The sequence below is a fragment of the Salmo trutta genome, chromosome 28, assembly GCF_901001165.1.
Source record: "Salmo trutta chromosome 28, fSalTru1.1, whole genome shotgun sequence".
Taxonomy (NCBI): Eukaryota; Metazoa; Chordata; class Actinopteri; order Salmoniformes; family Salmonidae; genus Salmo; species Salmo trutta.
In genome coordinates, this window is record NC_042984.1 from 35,268,073 (window position 1) to 35,291,825 (window position 23,753).

Below are 23,753 nucleotides of genomic sequence, written 5' to 3' on the forward strand. Positions count from 1 at the left end.
CTCAAAGGGATACTCAATGTCTGTTTTTTTTTTTACACATCTACCAATAGGTGCCCTTCTTTACGAGGCATTGGAAAACTTCCCTGGTCTTTGTGGTTGAATCTGTGTTTGAAATTCACTGCTCGACTGAAGGATCTTACATATAATTGTATGTGTGGAGTACATAGATGAGGTTGTCATTCAAAAATCATGTTAAACACTACTATTGCACACAGGGTCCATGGAATTTATGTGTCTTGTTAAGTAAAGCTTTTCTCCTGAATTTATTTAGGCTTGCTGTAACAAAAGGTTTGACTCAATACATTTCAGCTTTTCATTTTTAATTCATGTTTAAACATTTCAAAAATCATACTTCCACTTTGACATTATGGGGTATGTGTGTAAGCAGGTGACACAATATCTCAATTTAATCCATTTTCAATTCAAGATGTAAGACAACAAAATGTGGAAAAAGTCAAGGGGTGTGAATACTTTCTGAAGGCACTGTATTTTGCTGTATGTTATTATTCCTAGAGAGACTTAATAAGTAGGCTATTTAATATGGAGCATTATCTTAGGCTACAGACATAAAACAGCACGTGAGTTGAAAGTAAAGGTGTGACTGGAAAAAAAGTGAAATTATTATTGTGTCATATATAATTGTAGTTAATATTTTGCCATTGTATTTTCAATGAAGGGGGTATGTTTAAATTTGCCAGGGGCCTGGAAAAGTGCTCCTAAAACCCTAGTGTAACTACCATAGAAATATAATCCATAGATTCTATTTCTATGGAATCTATCACATTGGCCCAGCGTTTTCGAAGCTCTTTTAATCTTGCCTGCCGTACTTTCGAGCGAGTCCTCGCGGAAGTACTGACGTGTTCATACGTCATTAGCCGGCCCAGCACGAGAGGTAGTTAGGTAGTGACACAGCGGCAGAATCAGGTAAGAAAAACCTGTCTTGCAGTATTTTGTCTATCAGTAGGAATGTGAACATATGTTCTCGAGTTTAAGTGGAATCTAGGGGACCAATACCGAAATAATATTTCAATTGAATGAATCTCTAAATATGGTAACGAGAGGCTATATGCCTATGCTAGCTAGCGAGAAAGAGCTCGGTTTCTAACCGGAAGTGAGTTGTCAAATTCACGAAATTACAGCTGGTGGTTGTAGTTCAACTTCCAACTGATTTGTAGCCTGCAAAACGACAAAATTGACACGAAGGACTACACTTTCCATCTCTCTGGTAGCAGGGGTTAACAAGTAACTGTTTGATTCCCGCTGCATCATATGGGAAGTAGAGTGAAACCATAATTTATTTACCACCAACAGCTAATGAAAGATGGTTGCTTAAACTACACAAACCAGAAATGGGTTGTTTGGGGGAAAGACATCTAATTCGCTAGATCATTTTTTTGTAAAGCTAGCTAACTTGCTAGCAACACTCACCCTGCTTGCAAAACAGAAACATAACATTGAATACGAAAATAATAGCTAATAGTAACTAACCACAACAATGACCTGATATTACCTAGGTATTCAAAATTACGTTATGAATAATCACACTTCAATGCTTAACATATAACGTTACTGTAGCTAGCTTTCCAATCCCACACTATAAATGGGTTGTTAGCTAGATGGCTGGCTGGCTAGGCATTGGCAGGTTGGCTATTTCGCTTGCTATTATGCTAGCCTACCATTACACGATTCAGCGTTGGAGAGCAAATACTAGCTAACGTTATCCATAATGGAAGAGACCGTCTCTGTCTCCGATCTGTCAGCTATTTATCACGTATATGGTCATATTAGCCAACGTTAACTTAGTCTCACAAAAATTGGATAGCCAATCAACAACAAATCCAATTTGACATGAACTGGAAAATGAAACTCTTCTATCGACTTTGGGTGGGAAGTGTTGGGATAGTGGTAGCTAGCTAGGTCAATTAGCCCAGTGTTTCCCAACCCTGGTCCTCGAGTACCCCAAACAGTACACCGTTTTGTTGTAGCCCTTGACAAAAACCCAACATTCAACACATTGAGGGCTTGATGATTAGTTGAATCAGGTATCCAGGGTTAAAATAAAACATTGTAGTGTTGGGTACTCGAGCACCAGGGGTGGGAAACACTGAATTAGCCTACAGTATGTTGATGTAGCACAACCGAACGCGGACAATATTATTACGTTTATCATCTGCGTCCAGCTGGTTATACAATGTGTCTGTCGCCCAGTGACCGGCTCATATATAAACATCCTTAATTCAGGCTACAAAGGCATCAGTTTCCTCCTTAACTCGGTCTAAAAAAACAAACAGGGACAGATGTGTACCGTTTTAATAAAACACACTTTTCCACCATCATGCTAGAGTGGCAGGGATTGACGTTAAAGCTTCACAATGCAGAAATCGCTCTTCCATTTCCTGGTTACTAAAATTCTAATAGCTCGCCTAATTTCAGTTTGTGACAACAAGCATGTATAGTGTAGAGAATCATTGTACCATCTAAACCGCTGTGAAATATATTTTCCATAACCAAAAATATTGTATTTACAGCTGTTTGAAGCTAGTGTACAAAACTGAAAGTAAAAAGACACAACTAAACCTAAGAACGGGAAGCATAAAAAGTGTACATAGGACAGATCTACCGCTTCTTAGACTTGCTTTCAATGAGTGACAGATCTGTAACTGGTTAAGTTAACTTGCCCGACTGCCATACATTTTTTTATCACCTTCCCAATGTGGAAACCTCAGAGCAGGTTCAACTTGTGCGACTGCTCAGTTCAGATGGGCATAAACTGCTTCTAGAAATAGAAATCCCTGATCACCACACATTTTGAGGAAAATGAAAACATGTCACTTTCATGAGGTTGGAGTCATGGACACTGGTTTTTCATTGCACTCTGGATCAGAAGGTTGCGTGTTTTTTGGGGGGGGTGAACCCTATCCCAAGCCTTAACCCTTAACTTAACCATTTGGAATGGGTGCCTAAATGTAATATTTTAACCCTATCCCAAACATTACCCCTTACCTTAGCCATTCACAATGAGTGCCTAAACGTTAACTTAAAAATTTGACGTTTGAAGAAATGAAACGATACAGAGCAGCAGGAACAACAAACACTTACATTTTGGAGCAACTTCAAAGTTTGACTTTTGGAGAACGTTCATGAACATCTAATTCTGCAGTGAGACTGTGAGAACTTGTTGGTAATAACATGCTCAACTACTTAAGACATTGGCTAAAATCTAGGTTGTGCTTTTTAGATTTTGATAAAATTAACTAAGGAAGAAAGTTTTGTACACTTTACCCTTTGCCAGAGGATTGCAAGGGTGAATTGAGGTGTTGCTCAGTAGGCGTTCCCTAAAGAAAATGTGCAAAAATATGCTAGAATGCGCCAATAGGATCTTGCTAGCTCGTGCTTGACTGCCCACCTCCTCGCTTCTTCTGCCCACTGATTGCTTAATTTGCTCCAATTGGAAACTATCTTCTGTTAGTTACAAAATCTTTGCTGGCGAGCCATCAAATCAAGTTAAAGGAATGTTCCAGTTTGTTTTAACAACTCCACAGCAAGTTATATGTGGGTTGTTGACAAGCTCCATTACCGCAGTAATTAAACAATAACATTTGATTGTTTTGAACAAATCTAAGTCTCTCCTTTTGATTAGAATAATTGTACGACAATACGATGTAAAACCACCACAGGACAAATACCGGAAGGTCTGTGTATGTAGCAGGCATTTCACACCAGAGGACAACGAGAGGGATAGGCAGGCCAAATTGATGGGTGGCGATTTATCAGGACAATGTATTTTGTCCAACTCTAAATTCAGGCGTACAGGCATACAGCACCCCAGCACTTCCAACCTGCCCTTCCAAAAAACATTGCCCAAGCAACAAAGCCAGCAAAACAGGATGTCATTAAGAAGCACAAGACGAGGTTCTCAAAGTAAAACATCATTGCCCCTGTTATTGTAAACTAAATATGTATATTATTCTCTATAAACAAATACATCCAAACAAGCTTTAATGGCTGTACTAGGCATATCCGCTGTGTGAATATGACTGAACTTCTATATTATGAGTAATCCTGATTTAGGGTTGGGCGATATTACAATAGTATCGTCTATCAAGGATGATTGACAGCCATCGTCTAGTGACGACATGGTGATGTGACAGACTATACCTAACCTATTTCAACGTGACTGGCCTTGCGCAGTAAAGTGAAGAGCGGAGTCAGGCAGTGCACAGCGCATGGGTTTCATTCCGAGTAAATTGCCTATATTCCGATTTGCTATAGCCCATTTCAATTAAAATGTTATATTTACAGAATGCAAGAGCACAATGTAGACATGGCTAAGTTTCACCAAAGCAGCGCTAAATGTCCGGTCAATTTAAAAACTTTAAAAAAATCTTTCTCCAATAGTGGATGATTTCTCCCACAGCGGTATTTCATGATCAAACAATGAATCTATCTCAACGTTTTACGTTGTTTTTGAATAACCTACAAATATGGTAGGCCTAAGGTAATCTGGAGAGAGCAAGAACAAACAATAGCAAGATGGGAAAAATCTCATGAGAAATTTGAACAAACCTTAGTTGCGCAAAGCATTATATGACAGAAATGCTTAATGCATATGAGGCCAAACAAAAACATTGCCCAACCCTGATACTGATATCTCCACCAATTTCTGGTAAATCAATAGTGTATACACAAAACAAAGGGGGTTTATAGTACAACTAAAGCAAATACGTAGCGAAGTGATTCCTTACTGAGGCTACTCGTTTTGCTCAAGATGTACTGATCTGATAGTGTTACAACCAATCAAATAAATTCAAAGACTTCATGTCGTTTCCAGATGTTATTGCACGCTATTACAATTCCTCCAGCACATCATCAACCTCGACGAAGCCTCTGTACATCCCATCAGGAGATCACGAATCCTCCCAACCACACAGGCAGGCAAAACCAGTCTGTTGTTTTTCCGTTGTACCCATTCCAGGAAGAAGAAAAAACGGTAGGCATGTGATATTTTCTGAAAGCAAAAAAAGGAATAATCAGATTTGTTGTTAGGGTAGTCTGTACTCTAACATTTGTAAACAGCACTGGTAGATGTAGCCAATACGCCAATACGATGGTAAAGGGATCTAACGTTAATTATAAACTGGGTGGTTCGAGCCCTGAATGCTGATTGGCTGACAGCTGTGGTATCAGACCGTATACCACGGGTATGACAAAACATGTATTTTTACTGCTCCAATTACGTTGGTAAACAGTTTATAATAGCAGTAAGGCACCTAGGGGGTTTGTGATATATGGCCAATAGGGGTGAATCCAGGCGCGTTGCATCGTGCATAAGAACAGCTTTTAGCTGTGGTATATTGGCCATATACCACACCCCCTCGTGCCTCATTGCTTAATTGTAAACTCAGCGATGCGTCATGCCTAAGAACAGTCCTTAGCCGTGGTTTATTGGCCATATACCACACCCCCCCCACGCCTTATTGCTTAGTCTACTATGACAATGACAATATAAACAAGATGTCGGGAGATTACCATAGCAAGCAACAGGAGACTCATTCATATAGCTGTTATATATATTATGGTGGGAGCACATTCAACAGCTAAATATAAAACAATTCAAGTCAGTGTTGCAATGCTTCTACTGTAGAAACGAGGCTATGTCACTGTGCTAGCTCTGGATGTATAAACAAACCAGGCAGAACTCGATCTAGTAACGATAGCAGAACTAATGCTACACAACCGCAATGCACACAACAGCACTAATGTTATATGAAATTATGCCGATATAAAAACATTAGCTAGCGCAAAACACTTACTCTGTTATCTGTCCTCTTGGCTCCGCTGGTTCAGGCTTTCTTCTCCAGTTTATTTTCGGGAGTACAGTCTCAAGGCTGTTAAACTAGGAACGCCCACGTTTTCAGATTCCCAGCATTCGGGAGTGGGACAAACAGAGATCAGGAAGACAACCTCACTCCCTAAACCTAGTTGTAGTTTTGAAAAAACACGATTACCCCCAAATGCATCAGTAAGGATAAAATCCGGTAACTAACGATAGCTAGCTTTTGATCTACAGAACGCGTTTGGAAGTAGTTTTCACATTCCTGCATGTTTGTAACGTGATCTGGACAATGATTTTTAGGTCAAAAAATGGCCAGAACGTTCCTTTTAAGGAGGAAACCGATGCCTTTGCTGCCTGAATGAAGGACATTTTTTTATGTACCAGACAGTCACTGGGGGACACGAGTGTATAGCCGGCTGGGCACATTCAAATCGGACGCAGATGACAAACGACGTAAAAGGAATAAAAATGCAATCTGGCGGCCGGTTGGGCTAATGTGGATGTTAGGTTGATGAAGCTTTGTTGTCGCTCTGTGTATTGTTGCCATGTTATTACCGGTAATGTAGAAGAGGACTGCAACTGAATAAATAAACTAGCTAACTATTATATTAAACAACTACTGTAGCCTACACGTAAGGATGATATTGGTGTTCATTGACACATTTCTTTGAGTTATAGGCATAATATCCCCAGTCTCATCTTCCCACACATTATTTACTTGCAGCCAATGGAACAACTAAACTAGCTTTACCAAGCACCGCCAGGCAAGCTCTTTCAAACACAAAGTCTGAGTTAGCAGGGCTCTACGCTGACAATTCTTTTTTTACAAGGAGTACGTGTAAATTGAAGAGGACACTTCAAATATGTTTCATTAAGAAGCCTTTTTTTGTAGTAATGGTGCAAGCATGGTGGCGTATCTGCTCTTGTGTATTCTCCATGGCACTCGGGCAGCGGTACAATGAAGTAGTCATTGCAACAAATATCATCTGGGTGAATTTGTTTTCTAGGAACACTGGTGCTCCTAAATAAAAAAAGATCTAGGTCGCACATCAAAATATTTAGGTGCATATGTGAGTAAAATGGTCGCACTGTAGAGCCCTGGGTGGTGAAGTCTGTTCAAGGAATACCTGTTAACAACCAATTTCTCTACTTCCACAGACATAATGTCAGAAGGGGACAGTGTTGGTGAATCAATCCATGGGAAACCATCCACAATCGGCAGCTTCTTCACACGGGTTGGACAGGTACTGCTGCCGGGGCCTTTAGGTGGTCTCGTCAAGAGGAAAGCGAAATAGGCTAAACCAAATAGAACTCTGCACCACTGTTTTGATGAAGATAACCATTGGACCCACTGTCACTGTGGTGCCACATAGAAAGACTGGCATTTCCACTTCAGATAAGACGATGTTAAAACACAGTGCTTTATCTAATGGTTACAATTGTTCTCCTGGTAATGGTTGTGCACTGTGTCTCTGGTTGGTGTCTTTTCCAGATCTATCAGTCATGGCTAGACAAGTCAACGCCGTTCTCCATAGGGCGATGGGGAGTCACTCTTTCTCTAACGGCCATCTACATGATCAGAGTGTACATATTACAGGTAGAGCCACACACCACACTCAGGGCTTATCCTGAGCCGCATTCAGGAGAGTGCAACATACTGAACACTCCACATGGAAATGCCATGAGCAGAGCTGACATAATTCCTTCCTCCACATGTCAAAAAGGCACGTCTGTTCTGCACAATATATTTCTATCGGAACGTTCCACAACATTGTACCCTACTGAATACGCACCTGACGTCCTTAAAGGGTGGCCATTGGCAATGTGACACTTCATCATCCACAGTGGGATAACTTTCTCCTTACAGGCATAAACAGTCAAAGTAAAATCTGCCAAGATGTGGGCATGCCTCAGGCGAGAGAGCACGTTTGGAAGAGCCTATAAGTGGCTTGTCAGATTTGAATTCTGTTTGTCTATGATAACGTTATATTGCCGAGTCTAACCATTAAGACATTTTTGGGGGGCATCTAACTGTGTGAAGGTGTACTGTTTTCTTCTAGACTAGTATTGCTCCAGATATTTTCACCTCAGTCAGTGATGCATTTGCGAATTGAATTACGGAATATACATTTTTACGCTTATTTAATTTAGGTGCGAATGCATGACGTTCAAATCAACACTAATGAGGTTTTCTCTGCTCCCTCCAGGGTTGGTATATTGTAACATATGCTCTGGGAATCTACCATCTTAACCTGTTCATCGCTTTTCTATCACCAAAAGTGGATCCATCAATGCTTGACGAAGGCAAGTTAAGAGTTCACTGAACCACGCCACATTCCTTTGGTTGCGGTCATGTTCAAGATGTTTACTTTTCCTCCATAAAACGATGTTTAGGAGTGTCTTCTAGCGCTCACTCTTCACTAAGACACAATCAAAAATATCTTGGTGCACAGACTCCATGGTGCGGATAGAGAGTGTGTTTTAAAAAAAGCTTTGACTAGGGGTGCATCTTTGGCTTTCAAGCCAACTCGATAACGCGTCGTAATACACTGGCGTATACAATTTAAAAAATATACCTTATATTTTGGGAAGACTCAATACTATACGGTTTAGTTCAATGCACTTACATTTTTATTTGCGGTCTGGATAATCATCCTTATTATGACTATTTAAAACATAATTACCAAATTACCCATAATTTCGGAAAACAGCCTGTAGCCCAATGGCAAACTACAAAATTAGATCCCAAAATTCAGAAAGAGATACATGTTTAGTACAGTTCAGTGTACTTACATGTAGTATTGTGGATAACGATCGGTTGGTTTACCTTTCCCTTGAGAAAGTGAAAGGGGGATACCTAGTCAGTTGTACAACTGAATGCATTCTACTTAAATGTGTCTTCTGCATTTAACCCTTTGACACCTACTCATTTAAAATGGGGGATGCACTGGTTAAGTGGGGTCTATTTGATGTGTGTTAATTACTGACATTGCTGCTGCAAGGTGCGAATTTCTTTACTAAAAGGATTTGGACTGAATTGGGGGGGCATCATCTCATACCAGTTTTTAGAAACACTCTGTACACTAGAGAAACAAGTTATTTGAGAGCTCTTTTGCTTCCAATGTGGTGAGAGTAACAAAGAAAGGGTTCTCTTCGAAAGCTCTTTGGTTGCTATGTAAATACTATTTTAACGCCTTTTAGTGACATTTTGGTATTTAAAACCGAATGCAAAGTGTTTACTCCAGTATTCTTATTGGGATGCCGTTGGGATCAGTTTTCTAAATCTGTAGTCACTGTTCTTATTTTGAGTCCATTTGATTGGCTCGGAACGTGACCACTGATCCTTGTTGTAACCTTGCTCCTCCTCCACTCACCTGTAGATGAGGGCCCGGCGCTCCCCACCAAGCAGAACGAGGAGTTCCGCCCATTCATCAGGAGGTTGCCCGAATTCAAATTCTGGTGAGAGCCCCTAATCACTATCATCTACCCAGCCTGGCCTTTCACTGAACTGGGTTGAGCCACAGGCTTGTGCATGCATCATTTGTGCTCCCTTGTCCTGATATCCTACCACAGTCTCCTGTTTGAATATTCTTTCATCAATGGTTACGATATGTTTTTTTTTGGACCATTTGCATGGAAATTCATTTTGTGGAGTCAGCAACGCATCATAATGCACAAAATCAATGCACTATAATACATTACAATAAAATGGAAAGTGAGAACACGCATATTCACGAAGTACACTGTGACGTACAATACTGTCCGACCATGTATGTGTGTTGTGTCCTATGTCCAACTATAGCCTGGTTCACAGAAAATAAGCTCCTGCACACTGCCCTTGCAAAGTATCACTCCTTTTATTCTGTTCACTAAGTAGCTCGCTCGCTCACCTGCCAATGTGAAGAGGTTCTTGGCTTGTGACTTCCTAAAGGATGCTGCACTAGGATGGCTCTATGGACTTTTACTGGAAAGCTTTGTTGTACATACTCTCCTTACTATCAGGGAAATATGTGGATATAGCATATAGTGCCTTCAAAGTATTCAGACCCCTTTTTGTTACGTTACAGCCTCATTTTAAAATGGATTAAATAAAAAAATTAATCCTCAGCAATCTACACACCCCATCATGACAAAGTGAAAACAGGTTTTTAGACATTTTTGCAAATGTATTAAAAATTAAACGCCTTATTTACATACAGTGGCAAGAAAAAGTATGTGAACCTTTTGGAATTCCCTGGATTTCTGCATAAATTGGTCCTAAAATTTGATCTGATCATCTAAGTCACAACAATAGACACACAGTGTGCTTAAACTAATAACACACACATTATTGTATTTTTCTTCTCTATATTGAATACATCATTTAAACATTGGCAGTGTAGGTTGGAAAAAGTATGTGAACCTCAAAAGCTAATTGGGGTCTGCTATCCTGGAGTCCAATCATTGAGACAAGATTGGAGATGTTGTTTAGAGCTGTCCTGCCCTATAAAAAAACTCACAAAATTTGAGTTTTCTATTCACAGGAAGCATTGCCTAATGTGAACCATGCCTCGTACAAAAGAGATCTCCTAAGACCTAAGATTAAGAATTGTTGACTTGCATATAGCTGGAAAGGGTTACAAAAGTATCTCTAAAAGCCTTGATGTTCATCAGTCCACGGTAAGACAAATTGTCTATAAATGAAGAAAGTTAAGCATGGTTGCTAATCTCTCTAGGAGTGGCCGTCCTGCCAATGTACATTTTGCTGGATAATGTAAGGCTATCTGTCCGCCAATTGAAGCTCAATTTGTTAGTTAGGTGGTGCAACAGGACATCGACCCAAAACACAGAAGTAAATCAACAACAGAATGGCTTCAACAGAAGAAAATACGCCTTCTGGAGTGGCCCTGTCAGAGTCCTGACCTCAACCCGATTGAGATGCTGTGGCATGACCTCAAGAGAGCACTTCACACCAGACATCCCAAGAATATTCCTGAACTGAAACAGTTTTGTAAAGAAGAATAGCCAAAAATGTCTCCTGATCGTTGTGCAGGTCTGATCCACAACTACAGAAAACTTTTGGATGAGGTTATTGCTGCCATAGGAGGGTCAACCAGTTATTAAATCCAAGGTTTCACATACTTTTTTCACCCTGCACTGTGAATGTCTATATGGTGTGTTCAATAAAGACATGAAAATGTATAATTGTTTATTAGTTTAAGCAGACTGTGTTTGTCTGTTGTGACTTGGATGGCCTAGATCTGGCCGCCCGGCCAAACTGAGCAGTCGGGAGAAGGGCCTTGGTCAGGGAGGTGACCAAGAACCCGATGGTCATGGACAGAGCTCTAGAGTTCCTCTGTGGAGATGGGAGAAACTCCAAGCAGGCTGTCGTGCCTTTTACGGAGGAGTGGCTTTCGTCTGGCCGCTCTACCATAAAAGCCTGATTGTTGGAGTGCTGCAGAAATGGTTGTTCTTGTTGGGGTGCTGCAGAGACAATCATTTTAGAGTGGCCAGACGGAAGTCACTCCTCAGTAAAAGGCACATGAAAGCCCGCTTGGAGTTTTCCAAAAGGAACCTTAAGACTCTCAAACCATGAGAAACAAAATTCTCTGGTCTGATGAAACCAAGATGTAACTATTTGGCCTGAATGCCAAGCGTCACGTCTGGAGGAAACCTGGCACCATCCCTACGGTGAAGCATGGTGGTGGCAGCATCATGCTGTGGGGATGTTTTTCAGTGGCAGTCACTGGGAGACTAGTCACGATCGAGGCAAAGATGAACGGAGCAAATACAGAGAGATCCTTGATGAAAACCTGCTCCATAGTGCTCAGGTCCTCGGACTGGAGCGAAGGTTCCCCTTCCAACAGGACAACGTCCTCTAAGCACACAGCCAAGACAACGCAGCAGTGGGTTCGGGACAAGTCTCTGAATGTCCTTGAGCCCGGATTTGAACCCGATCGAACATCTCTGGAGAGACCTGATAATAGCTGTGCAGCAACACTCCCCATCCAACCTGACAGACATTGAGAGGATCTGCATAGAAAAATGGGAGAAACTGCTCAAATACAGGTGTGCCAAGCTTGTAGCGTCATGCCCAAGAAGACTCAATGCTGTAATCGCTACCAAAGGGGCTTCAACAAAGTACTGAGTACGGTCTGAATACTTATGTAAATGTGATATTCCAGTTTATTTTAATTAGCGGGGAAAAAATAATACAGTTTTTGCTTTGTCAGTATGGGATATTGTGTGTAGATTGATGCGGGAAAAAAACTATTTAATACATTTTAGAATAAGGCTGTAACGTAACAAAATGTGGGAAAAGTGAAGGGGTCTGAATACTTTCCGAACGTGTATTCAGACCCCTTGACTTGGTGTCACTGACTGATATGTTGTTGCCCATACATACCTATGATGATCGGAAACAGAAACCTCTGGTGGTTAGCTTTGTGGTATCCTTCTGGGCTCGTATTCACAAAGAGTCTCAGACTACGAGAGCTGATCTAGGATAAGTTTTGCATTTTAGATCATAATTATATGCATCGACGGGACCTGATCCTAGATCATCTGTGAAGCTTTGTGAATATGGGTCCTGTTTTTTTATTTTGACAACTGTTTATGGCCATGAGTGTGAAATTACAACTACTATTATTTTCCAACTACTACACATCCTTATTGTATGTTTAATGTCGGTTCCTTTTTTTTTGTCTGCAGGCATTCGGCCACGAAAGGCATCGTCATTGCCATGATTTGCACATTCTTCGAAGCCTTCAATGTGCCTGTGTTCTGGCCCATACTCGTAATGTACTTCATCATGCTTTTCTGCATCACCATGAAGAGGCAGATCAAGGTATGGGAAACCCAGTGACGCTGCTGACTGCATGATAGTCACATCAGACGCGTCATAGCTAGATGTACAGTCGCTAGTGAAAGTCTACACACTCCTTGCACAGTCATCACATTTTGCTGCCTTAAAATTCAATCTTAAAAGGGAATAAGTTGTTTCTTTTTCCTACCGATCTACACAACCAACTCCACTTTTTTGAAAGTGTTGAAAAATTATAGAACATTTTCCCAATTTGATTTATTTACAAAAATTAAACGAAGATGTCTTTATTGCTTTTGTCTTCATACACCCCAACCAACTTTGTACAACTCTTAGGGCAACATTTATCCATTTGTTGTGTATCCTTTTTGCATTTATACCCGTATACGGGTTGAAAGTGGCAGATTTAGGCACTGATAAACGGCTAAATTGGTACGCAGTGGCTGTACAGTAAAAAGCTTTACATGATGTCAGAGCTCAGGGTCTCCGCTTCACAGCTCTGTATGGGTTTTGACTGACAGATGTTCTGAACTTGAGCACCTCGTGCGACAAGACGTTGCCCCCATCCCTTCCGCTAATTGGGCAACTTTTGCTAATGTTTTAGGGAAATTGTGTAAATTAAGAGGGCTATGTATTTTGAAAGATGAGACGTTGAGGATTATAATAAATACTGCTTTGTCATACAAGCAAGCCAAACACCCGTGAGTCCAAATATGCACTTCACATTTCCATAGCATAAAACTAATGTCATTATACAGTGCCAACGTTTATGATCACTATGTTGGATGTACAGTTACAAGATGACGTGGTGTCATACCGTGGGTTGTCATGGACAGAATGATCCTATGTTTGTCTATTGTGAAGAAAATTTGTCGCGGCACACGCACCTGAATGCACTCATAACTCCTTTCTACACGCACCAAAATGACAATCTGTTTCTCTGAATTGAATTGTGAACAGCTAACACTGTAGTATCGTGTTTTGTAACTTAGCTAGTCATGTTGGCAATAGAACAAGGTTTCAAATGATGCTCACCTGACCCAGAGTGCTATTTACTGTATAATGGACAATTTTTGGATTGCGTGAACAGTAATTGTGTGATAGTGGGGATGCAGGGTTGTGTTCCAATCAAAACATCTACAAGTGTGCTTGCTCTATTTCTTCAACGGCACAGCTTGGAGAGCTCAAAAAGAACCTTATAGTTGAAGACTCTTCTTTGAAACATAAAGGTGCATTGAAATTACTTAGGAACTGGGCACACTTTGGAGAGGGTTCTCGGCGCGAACAGGCCCGAGACAGCTTCTACCCCCACAGCCATTAGACTGCTAAATAGACAATTAATGGGACCCAAACTATCTGCACAGACTCTATCTTGCACTGACACTACGCACACTTACTAGACTGTATATACAAACCATATACACACTCACTCACACAAACTACATTGATACTCCCACACAAAACCCACAGACATTCACATACACTACATACACACACTTTACCTTGCCATCATGTACATATCTACCTCCAATACCTCATACCTCTGCACATTGATCTGGTACTGGTACTCCCTGGTACTCCTCCATTCTTGTGAATTTTATTTTATTCCTCTCGTTACTATTTTATTTATTTATTTTAAACTCTGCGTTGTTGGGAAGGGTTTGTGAGCAAGTATTTCACGGTAAAGTTTACTCCAGTTGTATTCGGCGCATGTGACAATTTGATTTTAATTGTTCCACATAAAAATAAAACTCTCCCAGGGTTAGGTTTTCAGAAGACTGAGGCGTGTTTTCCTTCAACTTTTGACAAACATACCCATGGCATGGTGCTGCCACCACATTACATGAAAATACCAAATTTACTGAGCTTGAGCAAATTTGCCAAAAACAATGGATATATACACTTTGTACAAAACATTTAAGAACATCTTCCTAAAATTTTGTTGCATCCCCCCGTCCATGTTGACGCCAATGCGTCATATGAGATGAGTAATGCAAAATATGTAAACATTAAAGTGACCAGAGATTTCAAGTCTATCTATATACTGCAGCAGCTTCTAATGTGCTAGCGATGGCTATTTAACAGTCTGATGGCCTTGAGATAGAAGCTGTTTTTCAGTCTCTCGGTCCCAGCTTTGATGCACCTGTACTGACCTCGCGTTCTGGATGATAGTGGGGTGAACAGGCATAGGCTCGGGTGGTGGTTGTTCTTGATGATCTTTTTGGCCTTCCTTTGACATCGGGTGCTGTCGGTGTCCTGGAGGGCAGGTAGCTTGCCCCCGGTGATGCATTGGGCAGACCGCAACACCCTCTAGAGAGCCCTGTGGTTGCGGTTGGTGCTGTTGCCGTACCAGGCGGTGATACAGCCCGACAGGATGCATCTGTACAAGTTTGTGAGGGTTTTAGATGCCAGGCCAAATTGATTCAGAGTTTGAAGAGGGGCTGTTGCGCCGCCTTCGCCACACTGTCTGTGTGGGTGGACCATTTCAGTTTGTCAGTGATGTGTATGCCGAGGAACTTGAAGCTTTCCACCTTCTCCACTGCGGTCCCATCCACGATCAGCTCCTTTGTTTTGTTGACGTTGGGTGAGAGGTTATTTGGGCCGGCACCCTTTCGAGGGTTAACACGCTAAAATGTGTTACGTCAGCCACAGAGAAGGAGAGCCCACAGTCCTTGATAGCGAGCCGCGTTGGCACTGTCTTATCGTCAAAGCAGGCGAAGAAGGTGTTTAGCTTGTCCGGGAGCACGACGTCAGTGTCCGGGACGTGGCTGGTTTTCCCTTTGTAGTCTTTGATTGACTGTAGACCCTGCCACATACGTCTCGTGTCTGAGCCGTTGAATTGTGACTCCACTTTGTCTCTATACTGACCTTTTGCCTGTTTGATTGCCTTACGGAGGGAATAACTACACTATTGGTATTCGGCCATATTCCCAGTCACATTGCCATGGTTAAATGTGATGGTTCGCACTTTCTGTTTTACGTGAATGCTGCCATCTATCCACGGTTTCTGGTTAGGGTAGGTTTTAATAGTCACAGTGGGTACAACATCTCCTATACATTTCCTGATAAACTCAGTCACTATATCCATGTATTCGTCTGTTGTTCTCGGAGGCTACCTAGAACATTTCCCAGTCCGCGTGATCAAAACAATCTTGAAGCATGGATTCCGATTGGTCAGACCAGCATTGAATAGTCCTTAGCACGTGTACTTCGGGTTTCAGTTTCTGCCTTTTGGAAGGGAGGAGCAAAATGGAGTCATGATCATATTTACCAATGTGAGGGCGGGGGAGGGCCTTGTAGGCATCCCAGAAGTTGGAGTAGACAGTGGTCCAAGTGTTTTTTTTTTTATCAGCGCGAGTACTACAGTCAATGTGTTGATAGAATTTCGGGAATGTTTTCCTCAAATTTGCTTTAAAATCCCCAGCTACAATAAATGCGGCCTTAGGATATGTGGTTTCCAGTTTGCATAAAGTCCAGTGAAGATTTTTGAGGGCCGTCATGGTATCGGCTTGAGGGGAATTATACACGGCTGTGACTACAACCGAAGAGAATTCTCTTGGGAGGTAATACGGTCAGCATTTTATTGTGAGGTATTCTAGGTCGAGTGAACAAAAGGACTTTTGTTCCTGTATGTTATCACAATCACACCATCAGTAGTTAATCATGAAACATACACCCTTGCTCTTCTTCTTCCCAGAGAGATATTTATTCCTGTCTGTGCAATGAACTGAGAACCCAGCTGGCTCAACGGATTCAGACAGTATATCCCGAGAGAGATGTTTCCATGGAAGGAAATGCTGGAAGGAAATGCTTGCCCTGAGCCCGTCAACTTTATCCAGAGACTGAACATTAGCGAGAAATCTACTCGGAAGCGGTGGGTGGTGTGCGCGCCTCGTGAGTCGGACTAAAAGTCCACTCCGAGTACCCCCTTCGGTATTTTGGAACAGCCTCTGGAATCAGTTAAATTGCCCTGGAGGGTACGAACAAAGGATCCGATTCGGGATAGTCGTATTCCTGGTCTTTATGCTGGTGAGTTACCGCCGCTCTGATATCCAAAGGTTCTTCCTGACAGTATGTAATAACATTTTTATTTATTTCACCTTTATTTAACCAGGTAGGCTAGTTGAGAACAAGTTCTCATTTGCAACTGCGACCTGGCCGAGATAAAGCATAGCAATTCGACACATACAACAACAGAGTTACACATGGAATAAACAAAACATACAGTCAATAATATAGTAGAAAAAAGAAAACAAAAAGTCTATATACAATGAGTGCAAATGGATAAGGGAGTTAAGGCAGTAAATAGGCCATGGTGGCGAAGTAATTACAATATAGCAATTAAACACTGGAATGGTAGATGTGCAGAAGATGAATGTGCAAGTAGAGTTACTGGGGTGCAAAGGAGCAAGATAAATAAATAAATACAGTATGGGGATGAGGTAGATAGCCCATCTGTAAACAGCCCATCTATGTACAGATGCAATGATTTGTGAGCTGCTCTGACATCTGGTGCTTAAAGCTAGTGAGGGAGATATGAGTCTCCAGCTTCAGTGATTTTTGCAGTTCGTTCCAGTCATTGGCAGCAGAGAACTGGAAAGAAAGGCGACCAAAGTAGGAATTGGCTTTGGGGTGACCAGTGAGATATACCTGCTGGAGCACGTGCTACGAGTGGGTGCTGCTATGGTGACCGGTGAGCTGAGATAAGGTGGGGCTTTACCTAGCAGAGACTTGTAGATAACCAGTAGCCAGTGGGTTTAGCCACAAGTATGAAGCGAGGGCCAACCAACAAGAGCGTACAGGTCACAGTGGTGGGTAGTATATGGGGCTTTGGTGACAAAACGGATGGCACTGTGATAGACTGCATCCAGTTTGTTGAGGCGATGCCATCTATTTTATAGATGGCATCGCCGAAGTCGAGGATCGGTAGGATGGTCAGTTTTACGAGGGTATGTTTGGCAGCATGAGTGAAGGATGCTTTGTTGCAATATAGGAAGCCGATTCTAGATTTAATTTTGGATTGGAGATGCTTAATGTGAGTCTGAAAGGAGAGTTTACAGTCTAACCAGACACCTAGGTATTTGTAGTTGTCCATGTATTCTAAGTCAGTCGTCCAGAGTAGTGATTCTGGACGGGCGGGCAGGTGCGAGCAGTGATCAATTGAATAGCATGCATTTAGTTTTACTTACATTTAAGAGCAGTTGGAGGCCACGGAAGGAGAGTTGTATGGCATTGAAGCTCATCTGGAGGTTAGTTAACAGTGTCCAAAGAGGGGCCAGAAGTATACAGAATGGTGTCGTCTGCGTAGAGGTGGATCAGAGAATCACCAGCAGCAAGAGCGACATCATTGATGTATACAGAGAAGAGAGTCGGCCCGAAAATTGAACCCTGTGGCACCCCCATAGAAACTGCCAGAGGTCCGGACAACAGACCCTCCGATTTGACACACTGAACTCTATCAGAGAAGTAGTTGGTAAACCAGGCGAGGCAATCATGTGAGAAACCAAGGCTGTCGAGTCTGCCAATAAGAATGTGGTGATTGACAGAGTCGAAAGCCTTGGCCAGGTCGATGAATACGGCTGCACAGTAATGTCTCTTATCGATGGCGATTATGATATCGTTTAGGACCTTGAGCGTGGCTGAGGTGCACCCATGACCAGCTCTGAATCCAGATTGCATAGCGGAGAAGGTATGGTGGGATTCGAAGTGGTCGGTAATCTGTTTGTTAACTTGGCTTTCGAAGACCTTAGAAAGACAGGGTAGGATAGATATAGGTCTGTAGCAGTTTGGGTCTAGAGTGTCACCCCCTTTGAAGAGGGGGATGACCGCGGCAGCTTTCCAATATTTGGGAATCTCAGACGAAAGAGAGGTTGAACAAGCTAGTAATAGGGGTTGCAACATTTTTGGCAAATAATTTTAGAATGAGAGGGTCCAGATTGTCTAGCCCCGCTGATTTGTAGGGGTACAGATTTTGCAGCTCTTTTAGAACATCAGCTATCTGGATTTGGGTGAAGGAGAAATGGTGGGGGCTTGGGCGGGTTGCTGTGGAGGGTGCCGAGCAGTTGACCGGGGTAGGGGTAGCCAGGTGGAAAGCATGGCCAGCTATAGAGAAATGCTTATTGAAATTCTCAATTATAGTGGATTTATCGGTGGTAAGTGTTTCCTAGCCTCAGAGCAGTGGGCAGCTGGGAGGAGGTGCTCTTATTCTCCATGGACTTTACAGTGTCCCAGAACTTTTTTGAGTTTGTACTACAGGATGAAAATTTCTGTTAGAAAAGCTAAGGCTAGCTTTTTCAAACTGCCTGTGTATATTTGTTCCTAACTTCCCTGAAAAATTGCATATCACGGGGGCTATTCGATGCTAATGCAGAACGCCACAGGATGTTTTTGTGTTGGTCAAGGGCAGACAGGTTTGGAGTGAACCAAGGACTATATCTATTCCTAGTTAAAACAAATGGGGCATGCTTATTTAAGATCGTGAGGAAGGCACTTTTAAAGAATAACCAGGCATCCTCTACTGACGGGATGAGGTCAATGTCATTCCAGGATACCCCGACCAGGTCTATTAGAAAGGCCTGCTCGCAGAAGTGTTTTAGGGAGCGTTTGACAGTGATGAGGGGTGGTCGTTTGATCGCAGACCCATTACGGATGCAGGCAATGAGGCAGTGATCGCTGAGATCTTGATTGAAAACAGCAGAGGTGTATTTGGTGGGGGAGTTAGTTAGGATGATATCTATGAGGGTGCCCGTGTTTACGGATTTGGGGTTGTACCTGGTAGGTTCATTGATAATTTGTGTGACATTGAGGGCATCAAGCTTAGATTGTAGGATGGCCCGGGGTGTTAAGCATGTCCCAGTTTAGGCCACCTAGTAGCACGAGCTCAGAAGATAGATGAGGGGCAATCAATTCACATATGGTGTCGAGGGCACAGCTGGGGGCAGAGGGTGGTCTATAGCAAGCGGCAACAGTGAGAGACTTGTTTCTGGAAAGGTGAATTTTTAGAAGTAGAAGCTCGAATTGTTTGGGTACAGACCTGGATAGTAAGACAGAACTCTGCAGGCTATCTCTGCAGTAGATTGCAACACCGCCCCCTTTGGCAGTTCTATCTTGGTGGAAAATGTTATAGTTAGGGATGGAGATTTCAGGGTTTTTGGTGGTTTTCCTAAGCCAGGATTCAGACATGACTAAAACGTCCGGGTTGGCAGAGTGTGCTAAAGCAGTGAGTAAAACAAACTTAGGGAGTAGGCTTCTAATGTTAACATGCATGAGGCTTTTACGGTTACAGAAGTCAACAAATGAGAGCACCTGGGGAGTGAGAGTGGAGCTAGGCACTGCAGGACCTGGATTAATCTCTACATCACCAGAGGAGAAGTAGGATAAGGGTACGGCTAAAGGCTATACGAACTGGCCGTCTAGCACGTTCGGAACAGAGAGTAAAAGGAGCAGGTTTCTGGGCGCGATAGAATAGGTTCAAGACATAATGTACAGACAAAGGTATGGTAGGATGTGAGTACATTGGAGGTAAACCTAGGCATTGAGTAATGATGAGAGAGATATAGTCTCTAGAGACGTTTAAACCAGGTGATGTCATCGCATGTGTAGGAGGTGGAACAACATGGTTGGTTAAGGCATATTGAGCAGGGCTAGAGGCTCTACAGTGAAATAGGACAGTAATCACTAACCAGGACAGTAATGGACAAGGCATATTGATATTAGAGAGAAGCATGCATAGCAAAGTGATCATATGGGTCCAATGAGTGGTTGGGCTGGCTGGGGACACGGCGATTCAGACAGTTAGCAGACTGGGGCTAATAAGCCAACATAAAAAATGTCATGGGCTAATAATGTAAGAAATAACACATTAAAAAAATAAAAAATACTGCAGTTTCCTAAGAGCTAGAAGCACGGCAGCCCTGTCCGTCAGCACCATAGACAATCCATGTCTCATTTGTCTCAAGGCTTGAAACATCCTTCTTTAACCTTCTTCTTTCTCATTCTCTTCATCTATACTGATTTTGATTTAACAAGTGACATCAATAAGAGCTCATAGCTTTCACCTGCTCAGTCTGTCATGGAAAGAGCAGGTGTTCCTAATGTTTTGTACAGTCAGTGTCTGTTGCCCTAAGAATTGTGCAAAGTTGGTAAAATTTTATTCAACATGATTCACAGCTGTAATGGCTGCAAAATATGTATTCCACCAAGTCTTCACTCTGGGGTGTGAAGACCTACACAATCAAGACATCTTTTATTTTTGTATTAATTTGGAACATTTTCTTACATTTTTTTTTTTCACTTTCAGAATGTATAGGTTGTGTACATGTGTAGGATTGTTTTTTAATTTAATACATTTTCATTTTTAAAGCAGCAAAATGTGAACTGTGCTGTGACTTTCACTGTTACTTTCTTTGAATTACAATTTGGCTAACTCCGTCTTTTCTCCTACTTCCAGCATATGGTCAAGTACAGATACCTACCCTTCACGCACGGGAAGAGGACTTACAGAGGCAAGGAAGACACAGGGAAACCTTTTGCTAGTTAAAATAACCCCCCCCCCCCCTCCCCCATTTTGAAAATTAAAAGTTGTGGAAAAATAGTATATGGTGGGGAACAGGGGTCAGTGATTGTCTGTGAGGGGATTGAAAAAAAAGAGAAATGGGATAAGAGTTTTGATCCAAAATGGTGACAGTGATGGATGTTATTAGTGCTGAGGATTGCTGTAGTCACGAGAACTCTGCCTTTGGTTATTATGGGGATATGAGTTGGTGAGCCATCTCGCAGCCGCGGGATAACATTGTCTTAAGTCAGTGGATGAAACGCAGTGTCGCCCTTTGCCTTGTAACCCCATGGGGTAAGTATAAACTCTGCTAGAGGGGGCGGCACTGGATGAATTTCAGTAGAAATTTCAGTTGTGGATTCTTAACGACTATCCCTTTTCAACTGCTGTGCACTGCTCTGTCTCCAAGCAAAGTAACTACTTTTGATTGAAGACTTGGTACCTACTCGTTTATAACGTGTAATTATGGGAAGTCCTTAGGTTTAGATTGAAATAACAATAAGATGTAACATTTTGAAATTGAAGTAAATATGAAATATTTAAATTGATGAATGATGTGTCTCTGAGATCAAGTGTATTTTTGCGCCGGCTTGAACCCCCCCCTACCAATTTAATTTTGTCCACTGTATTTTAATGCAGTTAATTTTCAATGACTGTTTATGCATCACTTGAACAAGGATTCACTAGCTACATACAATACCTATCATACTGTAACTATTCGGAACCATAATCCAACCATCTCTTTATGGCAAAAGCAGTGATTTATGTATAGGAGGTTGGCTAGATAACAAGTCAGCTAAGAGTGCAATTCACTGCATGGCCAAGACCGAGTTAGTGTACTCCAGAGAATAAACCATCATGGAGGATTATGAAATGTTTCATGTCATGTTTTTTTTAAGACATTATGTACAGTGAGGTTTAAGAATGCCTCGTTCTCAAGTTAAGTGTGGCTGATTTTATTAAAATGTGTTCTTATTTTGCCCTATATAGCCATATAATCCCTTTTTGTGTTTAGTCCATCTGCTTTCCCATCATGTCAAAAGACGCTTTGCTTGTACAGTTGAAGATAAATATAATACTGTGTCATTCAGCACTCCTGGAAACTAAATGATAGGGATTACTTTATGGAGGTGGCATCTAGCTATGGACGAGCCAATCAAGTTAAACCTCAGATTTCTTTGCAATGCGCCCCCCTGTGAATATATAATTTTAAATTGTTCATTTTTCAATATTAGAATTCTTAAAGTAACTGTCCAGTGTTTCCAGATTTCTATGAAATATGACCTATAATTAATTACAATAGGGGTGAAATAGTTTTCCTTCCAAAAAATGGTTATTAAATATGTAAAACAGCAACTTTTCTGTGTTGGAATGATGTGGGCATATCCCAACAGAATGGTGTGGGCATATCCCAACAGAATGGTGTGGGCGTATACCGGTCATAAAAAATATGAATTCAAGTAGACCGCTGATTGGCCAGCTCATCCTCAGGAGGATGACAACATCCTCCATGAGGAAATGGCTAGTATTTTCTTTTAAAGATGTGTGTATGACAAATTTGAGGTGTGGTTTTTGAAGTGTACGAGCATAGAATGAGTCATCAACATTATTTTTGTATGAGTTAACAGAAAAGTTAGATTTTCTCTGGACAGTTACTTTAAAATGTACTTTATAGTATCATACCTGTGTTATAATTATTATTTCCTTCCAAAAATAAAATGAAATACCTTATACACTGAGGCCAACTGTTTAGAAACTGGGGTCCATTCCATGCAAATATAGCACCCTTGATAAACTCATATTCTGTATTTTACTTTAGACAAATATGTGGTAATAATCTAATCATTCCAAACAAAAATATTTTCTCTCTCTCTCTTCTTTTGCAGAGGAAACATAAGAAAATTGAGATTGAGAGCTTTTAATGTAACAAATGGATGAAGGGGGTTGTGAACACTTTTTTTCTTCTTTTTTTTGCCCCCACCCCTCACATTTTTGGGCATTTTTATCAGTATGCCGGTCGGGTATCTTATGAAAAGTGTGCAGTAGTATTTTTGGTAACCAGAGAGACATTTTGGAAAACCTTTGATCAGCACTGTAAAGAAGGATCAGAATTTTTTTTTCCCCTGTCAAAGTACATCATGTTTCCAAGAGTTGTCTTGCGAATTTATATATATGGCAAAGATAACATTTGTTTAGAGATTATTTTGAACATGTTATTTTTTCTTCGAACATAATGGCCTACTATTTCCAAGTGTTCAATTTATCATATGCCATTAAAAAAAAATGAATGAAAACATAACTGGTAAAATTGGATTCTAGATTTATAAACACTTTCTCAAGAAAGAGATTGCATGTTCTTGTTTTTTCTTGTGCTGCAATTATAAACAAAACTTGATTTTAATAACTTTAAGTGTATTTTTTTCCACTCCAAATGCTATTAAAGAAACTGTGTCCCTTCTAATGAGGCAGCTGTTTCTGCTTCATGTTTTGGGACCGCTGACATTTTGTCAACTTTCATCCATATCTGCTTTTTAGAAATAACTATTACATTGCAACATGTG

General features: G+C 41.4%; 1 protein-coding gene and 1 long non-coding RNA gene across 5 annotated transcripts; one reads left to right on the plus strand and one right to left on the minus strand.

Annotated features, from left to right (window-relative positions):
- Positions 1 to 826: 826 nt before the first annotated feature.
- Positions 827 to 23,590, plus strand: rer1 (retention in endoplasmic reticulum sorting receptor 1). 4 transcript variants are annotated; one of them, XM_029719790.1, is made up of 8 exons: positions 827 to 924; positions 6,995 to 7,080; positions 7,329 to 7,433; positions 8,044 to 8,140; positions 9,217 to 9,295; positions 12,527 to 12,662; positions 21,088 to 21,142; positions 23,079 to 23,590. In XM_029719790.1, the coding sequence occupies exons 2-8, from the start codon at positions 7,000 to 7,002 to the stop codon at positions 23,087 to 23,089; spliced, it is 564 nt and encodes a 187-aa protein (XP_029575650.1). In that variant the 5' UTR covers positions 827 to 924; positions 6,995 to 6,999; the 3' UTR covers positions 23,090 to 23,590. The 4 variants fall into 4 exon arrangements, with proteins under 4 accessions (XP_029575650.1, XP_029575647.1, XP_029575648.1 ...); XM_029719788.1 differs by lacking the exon at positions 23,079 to 23,590 and adding an exon at positions 4,832 to 4,990 and having other exon boundaries at positions 844 to 924; positions 21,088 to 22,177; XM_029719787.1 differs by lacking the exon at positions 23,079 to 23,590 and having other exon boundaries at positions 21,088 to 22,177.
- Positions 3,919 to 5,898, minus strand: LOC115166102 (uncharacterized). Its single transcript, XR_003870271.1, has 2 exons — positions 5,814 to 5,898; positions 3,919 to 5,008 (listed from the first exon to the last, which is right to left on the minus strand). It is a non-coding gene; the product is annotated as an uncharacterized LOC115166102 (long non-coding RNA).
- Positions 23,591 to 23,753: the final 163 nt, after the last annotated feature.